The sequence below is a fragment of the Grammomys surdaster genome, unplaced genomic scaffold (genome assembly GCF_004785775.1).
Source record: "Grammomys surdaster isolate TR1022 unplaced genomic scaffold, NIH_TR_1.0 125617, whole genome shotgun sequence".
Classification (NCBI taxonomy): domain Eukaryota; kingdom Metazoa; phylum Chordata; class Mammalia; order Rodentia; family Muridae; genus Grammomys; species Grammomys surdaster.
The window spans coordinates 372,166-382,762 of NW_021620459.1; the positions used below are offsets into that span (position 1 = coordinate 372,166).

At 44.7% G+C, this 10,597-nt stretch overlaps 1 protein-coding gene across 1 annotated transcript in view; it reads right to left on the reverse strand.

The window, feature by feature from the left end:
• Positions 1-9,917, reverse strand: part of Cryl1 (crystallin lambda 1) — a 126,082-nt gene extending 116,165 nt beyond the window's left edge. The window contains exon 1 of the mRNA XM_028787211.1: positions 9,816-9,917. Coding sequence (XP_028643044.1) covers positions 9,816-9,856 — 41 coding nt within the window. The 5' untranslated portion in view covers positions 9,857-9,917. The remainder of the gene's footprint in view (positions 1-9,815) is intronic.
• Positions 9,918-10,597: the final 680 nt, after the last annotated feature.

The window sequence follows — 10,597 nt, forward strand, 5'->3', positions numbered from 1 at the left end:
TAGATAATAGATGATAGATAGATAGATAGATAGATAGATAGATAGATAGATGATAGATAGAACCAAAAGAGAAGACAGCACCATCTGTGATCACAACGCACTGATCAGGTTCAGATTTGGGATGACACTCAAGTCATTGGGTTTAGCTGGATAACTGGGGATGTGGATCAAGGTAAGGGCAGTCTTAGAAGTCTGGTGTCAAGAGGAGTGTGCCAGGGAAAGGAAAGGCAAAAGAAGCCTCTGGATATAACGACTAGTCTCTCAGGAACTGAAGGATTAGGTGGGCATATATTTGGCAGTGTCTCAGCTGTGGGAGATCTGACTCCATGTTCTACATTATCAGAATCATCTATAATTAATGTAAGATGTGTTATATTATACATATACAAATTTTAATCAAACGCATAGAGCTCTAGATGTGCATTGATCAATATGTTAGATTTTAGCCATGTGTAGCTATTAAAAATTAGATTACAGTCAATTAAATGTTAAAGTTCCACTGGTGAGCAGAACAAAACACAGTTCAAGTACTCAATGCCCACATGTCTCAGTGGCTAACAGGTTGGGCAGCATGGTTGGACAGACGCCTCTCCACAGGTCAGACATTGGGAGGACTCACATCTGGTCTGAACATGCTGACTTTCCTTGGTCATTGCTCCCCTAAACAATAAGCAAGCATTCACATGCCATTTACACCATATTAAGTGAGGCATAAAGACGGGAAAAGTTGGGGGACATGGGAAGGGAATGGACTCCTTGACCAGAATCTGGCTTAAGTCTTTCACCAGCTATGAGTCCCAACAATAACAACCTCTGCTGTGAAGCTTCTTTATGTAGAGACAATATTCCTTTTTCTTTCCTTCTTTCTTTCTTTCTTTTCTTAAAAAATTTATTTATTTAATATGAGTACACTGACCTTGTCTTCAGACGCACCAAAAGAGGTCATCAGATCCCATTATAGATGGTTGTGAACCACCATGTGGTTGCTAGGAATTGAACTCAGGACCTCTGGAAGAGCAGTCAGTGCTCTTATCCGGTGAGCCATCTCTCTGGCTCCAACAATATTCCTTTTATACAAAAGTTTCTTAAGAAGAATGTTAAAAGAGCAAAGAGTCATATTTAAGGACTAAGAGTAAATAGCCTTACTCCCACATGTAAAATACAAATTTCTGGGAATGTCAAAAGTTAGTATGAAGCATGTATTAGCTCTCAACCTTTGTGGCCTATAGTTTTAGCTTACTAGTTGTAATTCTATCTAATGTACCTCAGAAACTGCCCTATGCTCTCACTGAAGTTCATTACCAACCCTTTGAGATGTATCTTCAGAAGCCACTAAAATCTTTTTTATATAATAAAACAAAATATAATAAGATAAAACACATCATAATTGGACAAAACAAACAAACAGAAGGAAACAAGTTTCAGACACCGCACAAGAGCCATGTGTTCACACACTCAGGGATCCTACAAAAACACTAAACTCGAAACCATAATATACCTGCAGAGAACCTGGGGTAGATCCATGCAGGCCCTGGGCATGCTGCCTCAGTCTGTGAGTTCATATGAGCTTTGATCATGTCAATTCAGGAGGCCTTGTCCTAGATGTCTCCATCCCCTCTAGCTCTTACATTCTTTCTGCCTCCTCTCCTGCAGGGTTCCCTTAGTCTTGAGGGGAGAGATTTGACCAAGACATCTTGTTTAGGGCCAAGTGTCCCAAGGTCTCTCACTCTGCATGTCTGGCTGTAGGTCCCTATATATGCTGCAGGAGGAAGCCAGAAGCCACCAAAATCTCATATGTGGTTATTATAAAGACACTTAAGCATCCCTTTCTTTTAAAAAGCTCACATCTTGTACTTGTCCTAAGCCTTAATTCTATATTAAAATCTCACTTGATAAATTCCAACTCTGCTTCATACTGACTGGTCCCAAAATTCTTTTCTGCAGCAAAGTCAAGAATCCTAGCTTTACATAAATAGAAGTCTCTAGACAAACTTCCCCTGCTACGGCTCTAGCCCATCAGTTGTACAGCAATAACTAAAGTATGATGTGCATAGGTTCTATGAAAATGCTCCATTGTATCATGTAAGAAATTTGAGCTTCAGATGTTTGATATCCTGTAAGGCAGGGTAACTGGGATCAACTATTTAGAGAACATCTCATCTTTGTGCAAAGTTCTTAGACTGAGTTGTTCTAAAACATGAAGAAAAAGAAAACCCATTCGACGGCAAGCTAGGCTTTGAAGAGATGGGTCCTGGGCTGAAGATTTACTTCTCTTTTTCAAACAGGCCTCCTACCTGTGATCCAATCCTCTACAGGGCTTTAACACTCTTTAACAGTTTAAGACTTTCTCTTTATAGGTCAATAAACATTCAAAACTGCCCTCAACTGGCCAGCCATTAGCTTTAGACCCCTTTCTTCCATGTTATGTTTATCAGAATGGTGACTTATTTAACCACAAAAGAAGCCTCAGATGCGGTCTATCTACAGGCTGTGCCGCCGCTATGGGGATTCCAGTGATAAAATCACTCTGTGATAACTCACATCCCAGGCTGGCCTGGAACTCTTTATGTGGTCCAAGCCACATGTCAACTCTTCATCCTCCTGCCTCTGCTTCCTGAGTGTTAAAATTTCAGGTGTAACTCACCATACCTGGTGGGTTTAAAAACCAAACAACAAATCAACAGAAGCCAAGAACATTTTTGTAAAGGAACTTATCATAGCTACATATGGTATTGTATTCTTGAAATTCTAGATCTTAGGAAGTAGCAGATAGAGTCAGGAGGCTTAGAAGTTGAAGGGCAGCCTAACCTACATGAGACACCATCTCAAAAAGAAAAAAAATTGATGAAAGAGAGCATAAAAGGAAGAAAAGAAAAAAGAAAATTCCCCTTTACATTTCAATTTAAGAAGACCTGGTCGAGTGCCCATCCAGTCTGCACTTTGCCCAATGCTGATCAAACTACAACCATAGAGCAGTGTGGCCTCGGACTCCTGTGTGCTGACACACTGTGACAATGAGAAGGATGGACGGGGAATGGTAGGCTGCAGACACAGGCGAAGGGACAGGCAGTGCTGGCAAGCTGCACGCATATAGAAGGGCGTGTTCTCTCCCTGGGTCTCTGCACACTTATAGAAAGGTGTGTTCTCTCCCTGGGTCTCTGCACTCTTATAGAAAGGTGTGTTCTCTCCCTGGGTCTATAAAAGTAAAGGTCAAAGATTGTAAGAGGAGGCCACTCATATCAAGCAACCTCCCTGGACTGCATTTCAAAGCAGTTGGGAGGGGGCTGGTTCTGTTTGATCTTGTTTCTTATTATCTCTGCTGGAGAGTGCTGAGGAGCAAACCCAAGGCTCCCTGTACACTAGGCAATTGCTGTACCTGTTATTCAACCTCATCTCTGATGTAACAAGAACTGCTTTTGTTGTGTGTGTTTATTTTGTTTAAAACACAGTCTCACTTTCTGTTGAAGCCTTCTGGGTGTTGGGTTTAAGGGGATGTACTACAGTGCCCCACTTAACAACATCTCATATTTCTTTATTTTTTTAACTATTATATTTTATGTTTGGGTGGTGTGTGTGTGTGTGTGTGTGTGTGTGAAGTGTCTGAGGAGGTCAGAAGAGGGCTCCCTGTTGAACAGAAATTACAGGTGTTTGTGAGCTGCCATGTATGTCCCAGGAATTGAACTCCTCTGGGAAAGCAACCAGTGTCCTTAATCATCTGAACATCTTTCCAGTCCTTTTCCATTTCTTTAATGCATTCAGTTCCTCAGTGTGGCTTGCATCTGTAGCATACAATGAACACTTCAACGTCACCCCTGTCTGGAAAGTTCCTGCCTGTTCCCTCTGCTTTGCCATGCTTAATGCTATGTAATTAACAGCCTTCCAGTCCTTAATCGGTCTACCACCCTCTAACTTTATCAGAACATCTAGACATCTGAAATCCATATGACAAGAGCCCAGAGAAGAAATGCAAGGTCCTTCCCATTTTGATGCATCTTAAAGTTTCAAAATTTCTAAATCTATCACAAAAGCTACCTTGGGACACAGCAGCAAAGCATGAGGGAAGACTTCAGTAGCAAAGTTGGTCCTGTTATGGTTTTGTCACTAATGTCAGTCAGATTTGAGTAAGATCACTCTGGGTCCATTTTGTTTGTTTGTTTGTTTATTCTTTTTAAATACTTGTCTTGTCATATAGCCATGGATGGCCTCAAACTTAACAGCAATCCTTCTGCCTCAGCCTCCTGGGTGCTAGGATGTCAGGCACCACCAAGCCCGACTCAAGCTCTAGCTACTTTTTAATTTTTATCTGTCTGTCTACAGCTACCTCTTCATGAGGACAAGCTGCCCCTAAGCTACTGATTTAAGTGAGATGCATAAAGTTGGCCATTATTAAACATTTCCTAGGAAGAGCACATTAGCGCTGTAACAGACTCAGAGTCAGAGAATGTATACCTATGGCTGGTTCTCTGTGTGAGGAAAAATTAACAGAGATTTCTCAGGAAGTACTCAGGGCAACACTTCAAAGAAAATATGTCTCAAAGAGTTTATATTTTTTAAAAACTGCAGCTTAAGAGCCCCATTCCATATTAGCCCAAAAACTCAGAATACCCATGATACAACTCACAGACCATATGAAGCTCTAGAAGAAGGAAGACCAAAGTATGGATGCTTCAGTCCTACTTAGAAGGGGGAAGACAACAATCACAGAAATGCAGGTACAAAGAGTGGAACAGAGACTGAAGGAAAGGCCATCCAGAGATTGCCCCACCTAGGGATCCATCCCATCTGCAGACACCAAACCCAGACACTATTGCTGATGCCAAGAAGCGCTTGAAGAAATGAGCCTGGTATGTCTGTTCCCTGAGAAGCTCTGCCAGCACCTTATCAATACAGATGGGGATGCTCACAACCAAACATCTGACTGAGCCCAGAAACCCCTCTGGAAGAGTTAGGGGAAGAACTGGAGTAGCTGAAGGGGATTGCAATCCCATAGGAAGAATAACAATATCAACTAACCAGACCCCCCAGAGCTCCCAGGGACTAAACCACCAACCAAAGAATACACATGGAGGGACCCACGGCTCCAGATACATATGTAGCAGAGGATTTCCTTGTCGGGCATCAATGGGAGGAGAGGCCCTTGGTCCTGTTGAGGCTTCACGCTCCAGCATACAGGGATGCTAGGGCAGTGAGGCAGGAGTGGGTAGGTGGGAAGGGGGAACACCCTCATAAATGCAGGGGGAGGGGGGACGGGGAGTTGTGCAGGGGGGAGAGGAGAGGGGGTTGCAGAGAGGAAACCTGAAAGGGACAACATTGGAAATGTAAATAGATAAAATGACCAATAAAAAATACTAAAAAAAAAAAAAAAAGAGTTCCCACTTCTCAGGACCTATTGATAATTGGTGGCTTCTGGGGGTGGGAGAGTCAGTTTTCTTATAAGTGTGGCCCCTGGGATGTTAACCGACCACTCATGGATGGTTCCACACCCATGAGTACATATGGGTAGCACAAAAAGTCACAATATTGGGAGATGTGGAGAGGTGGGTGTGGAATACAGGGTGAATATGATCAAAATACATTTTATAAAATTCTCAGATAATCCATAAAATGTTATATTACAATTACCCCAAAGCAAAATTCTGGAATCTTATTAAAGAGGAAGATTCTAGACTAAATCTCCTGTTTAATATTGTGCTGGCTAGTTTTATGTCAACTTGACACAAGCTGGAGTCAGAGAGGGAGCCTCAACTGAGAATATGACTCCAGAAGATCAGGCTGTAGGCCAGCTTGTGGGGTATTTTCTTAATTAGTGATTGATATGGGAGGGCCCAGCCTATTGTGGGTGGTGCCATCCCTGAGCTGGTGGTCCTGGGTTCTATAAAAAAGCAGGCTGAGCAAGCCAGAAGAAGCAAGCCAGTAAGCAGCACCCCTCCATGGCCTCTGCATCAGCTCCTGCCTCCAGGTTCCTGCCCTGTTTGAGTTCCTTCCTTGATTTCCCTCAGTGACAGGCTGTCACCTGGAAGTGTAAACAGAAATCAACCACCCCGCCTCCCAGATTGCCTCAGTCACTACGGTATTTCATCACAGTAATAGTAACCCTAACGAAGACAAATATGGAACATCATCCTCCAAGGCCTTCACTTATGTGGGGTGATCTCTACAGGAAACATCCAAACACCTGTCAACTGGGACCAGGGGGAGTAGATATGGATTAAAATTCAAATGTCGGCAACACAATATCAGCATGTAGGGAAAGCTGCCAGAAGCCAGTTTTATCTTAGAGAAGAACCCCTAGCTAAGGACTAAATCCTATGTCTGGTGAAAAGAGGGTATGAGAAAAGGCAGGTCTAGCACCAAGATATGCAGAGCCTCGCTTTAAACCCTGCCCTCCATGGCCACACACACCCTCCTCAGACGCTGTCCTAAACAAGCTCAAGTCTAGAACAGTGTGGAAATGACAGCAGCACTCCGATTCCGGTGACTGAGAAACAGTTGTGCAAAGGTGACATGACAATGACAGCCTGGGAACACCACTCAAATGCCCTTCTGTCACTTCCTGGTTTTCTATCTTTTGATCCTACCATAGACTTTGGTTTTTGGGTTTTTTTCCTCCATCCTTAATTCTCATAAGTCTACTCTTCTCTGCCATTTTAAAACAGCCTGCCCAAAGCTCACAGGGTTAAATGGTCCTAAGAAAAAGTAGCTTTGGTGGAAAGAATAGAAAATAATTAAATTGAGGCCAAATTTCTAGATAGGCATGTTCTGTAACCCCAACACTGAGGGAGCTTTGGGGAGAGACTGAAGCAGAAAGACGAGACGTTCAAGGTCACCCTCAGTGACCTGGGAGTTTGAGTCCTAGAACAGTAACTTTTATTCTCCTGCTGTAATTGTCTCCAAGGCTGACTGCCTCTGGCTGCTAACCTAGGCCTAGTCCTGGAAGCTTCTAGCTACTTTAGGCCCAGAATGTTTCAGCCTCTGAGACTTACTGTTGGATAAGCGCTCGCGTTCCTAGTTCTTTCTGAGTTCTGATTGGCTGGTTCAACTCAGCTGTTCTGGTTCAGACTCCTCTCCAGGCTGACTGATTCCATCTGACTCCTCTCTCAGTTTCTGCTTAACTCTGCTTGGCCTTCAACTAACTCGGGTAATATGTTCTAATCTTCTGGCTCATTCTGTCTTCATCTGTGTCTAGCTTGTTTCCTCTTCAACTTTTTTCTGTAAAACTCACCTCAAAAACCTGCCTCCTCCCTTTTTGGCCCTGCCCCTCCAGTAGCTTCTCTTTCCTCTCTCTTCTCATAAGAGATAGGCATAGCCTAGTCTGTCAGATCTTTCTCTGACTCATCATTCTGTCTGCTACTCAATTAGACATCACTTTCAAACATGGATGCCTCCTTTTACAAACTACTTCACCTTCGCTTTTGGGGGTTAAAGTATGTAGTAAGGGTGTGACTGTATTCCAGCCAGAGGGATTAAAAGTGTGTGCTAAGACTGAGCCACAACACAACTAGAAACAGCTTTTTTCAGTAAATAACCCAACCTTGGCCTTCACAGTAAGATTAAATATCCTGCATCAGAGTCAAGCTTGGGCTACATGAACCCTGCCCCTGCCCCTCCCCACACACACACACACACTTACAATGAGCCAGTAACCTAGCACATGTTCATAGTTCTGGCTCTTAGAGGGCTGAGGCAGGAGAACCATGAGATCAAGGCCAGCCTAGGCTACATAGTAAACTCCTAGATGAGAGGGGGTAAAAACAACCTAGGGTATAGCTCAATAAGGAGCTTACTCACATTTGCAGGCATTGAGTTAAATCCCCACACTTCAAGGAAAAAGGGAAGGGAGGGAGGGAAGAGGAAAGAAAGCCCAGAGAGAGGCCTGGGGTGTAAATGTACTTGCCATGCAAGCCTAGGGACCTAATCTGAGTTTGATCCCCAGACACCACACAAGGGTATAGAGAAAATCAACTCCACAAAGTTGTTTTCTGATCTCTACTCACACTACACACACACTAAATATTTTTTTAAAAAAACTTGTCTAACTTCTTTAAAAAGAAAACAGTGAATCACTGCCAGGTCTATTTCTGTGTTGGTTTTGGTTTAGTTGAGACTCTTGCCCAGGTTGGCCTGGAACTTGAGATCCTCAAGTCTCCACCTCCCTAGGATTACAGGTGTGCAGGTGTGCAGCTTTGCCAAGCTCTTCACCCAGGTGCTAAGGAACTGGTTTACATTCTGGGCACCATCTGTTTAATGGATATTCCTCTAAGTCACCCGTGGGGCCCTGACAGATAGAGATGGTGAGTTATAGAGGACAGAAATAAAGTTAATAGAGATGAGATAGATGGTAGAAGATAGGTAATATATATAATATAGATAGGTAGATGATTGATTGACAGCTGGATAAGCAAATGAGAAGGAAGGATAGGGAAGGGTGAGGGGAGTAAGCGGAAGACAGAACTTTCACATTAGAAACAATGGCCCCAGGTCATCCTGTGGTCCTTAAGATGTCCCAGCCCCTTCTAGTTCCCTGTCCATGAGCTCAGAAATAGCTGACTGTTTAGTCTTTCTCCTTGGGAGTCTATGAACCACCCACAACCAGACAAATGCAGAATCCAGTCAAAATCCCACTTGATGCCTGTCAGGTGCAGGCAGAAAACTACTTCCCAACGGAGATCTGCAAAAACCTAGCCTTTGACACCAGTGGCTCTCACAGAAGGCGAGGCAGCACAATTCACCACAGGGGCAAAGTGCACCTTTGGATATTTCTTGACCATTCAACCACAGGCATCCACGGGAAAGGACAAAGGTACAGTTAATTCCACAGTTCTGTAAGAGAGAAAATAGCAACAGCATTCTGACACCTTCCTCCAAAGGGCTCTCAAGGAAAAAGCCTGAACTTGGGACTGGTCTGCAGGCAGGACAACAAGTAGCCAAAAGTATAAGCAGGGACATGAAGCCACTCCTTTAATAGCTACCAACCAATACTAGTTACTATGTGTTGCAACATGTTGATAGAATTTTAGACAGCTAGCCAATGAAAGGTATTCTAAATGTCCTTATTAAAAACAAACAAACAAACAAACAGTAAGGGGGAAAAGGAAGCATGAGAACAGAAATTGGTGTGTCAGATGAACTTGGGCTGTTGAGATGATTCAGCCTCCTGCCTTAGGACACAGACACACAGGAAAGCCCAGTGCCTTGACTGACAAGGGTTCTGCCCCAAGAGACCTATCAGCCTAGGCCAGTGGTACATACAAACGAAACTCCTTGCAACCCAGGCCAATACTCATCAGTTATTATCATCTTAGGTAAATCTCTTGTCTGCGTTCTTAATAAGAATAAGCTGTTTTCAAGCTGGGCGTGGTAGCACACACCAGCAATTCCAGTAATCGGGAGTATTTGGCAGGAGGATCAGGAGTTCAAGGATAGACTCAGCTACCTAGAAACTTTAAGGCCAGGATGAGCTATATGAGACCTCCGTCTCAAAAGCATTAGAACATAATTTTCACAGGTTCGTCGCTAGTATTCATTTAGCACTTGATGCCAGGCACCTCTAGTAGCCCTGCACCTCTGAGCTATCCAGCCTGCGCTGACAAAAGTGACCCCGCACCGACTTAAGGCTCTCCTCACTGCTTGGCCAAGCCAAGGCCACCACCTTGTCTCCTGCCAGGCTAGCTCCGGAGCCCAAGTACGAAGAGCCTGGAGGAGCAGGTACAGACTGATGCCCACCCGAGGCACCCACGACTGCCCGCGGGAGGTCCCGCGTTCCGGACGTTGCCAGGGCGCCAACCATTGCAGCAAGGCGCCACTGAGACCTTTACCTGCCTACGATCACCACCCCGCCCGCTGCTGGGGACGCCATGGCAGATCCGGGCCTGGCCGTACTGCTGCGCTAGCAGAGGGAGCGAGCAAAGCCGAGCGGGACGCGCGCCAAGATAAGGTTAGGCGCCTGAGTTGGGCGTGCCCGAGCCTCGTGAAGCCTAGCCCATTGGCTGACAAGCTCCAGGGAGGGGCCAAGGCGCAGTGGGGCGGAGCCCTCGGGGAGGCTCGGGGACAGCCACTGGGCACGCGGAACGTGGGAGCGTGGGAAGGTGGATGGAAACAGAGAAGACCAGACACTTCTGAGCTAAGCAATTTTTACTTTTCAGTTTCTAACAGGAAACCATTAAACCAGGAGCGGATACTGCCAAGATGGCCCAAAGCTTCACCCCAGGGACACTTTCAAGAAAATGTTCCTTTAAAGACTTTAGCACCAGTTTGGCACTTTAAGGACTTTCGTTTCACTGTTTACATTCTACTCTATCTGGTGCGATACCTGCACTTGGCTTCACTAATGTGAACGGAGGCCGGGTACTTAGGGACAACTACAAAGAGAAGCTCCGGATATGTCACTCTGAGAAACGGAAGGACGCGTTTGAATTCCTTGTAGCATACCACAGCTTCTGTGTGCCTTACTTCCTCCTTCCAGAGGCGTGCAGTACCAAGTGTGTTAAGGAAAAGAAAAAGAAAAAGAAAGAAAAGCCAAGCAGGGCCTGATGGAACGCACCTGCTCTCCCAGAACCTGGGAGACTGAATCGGGAGTTCCGACCCTGGGCTACATTTA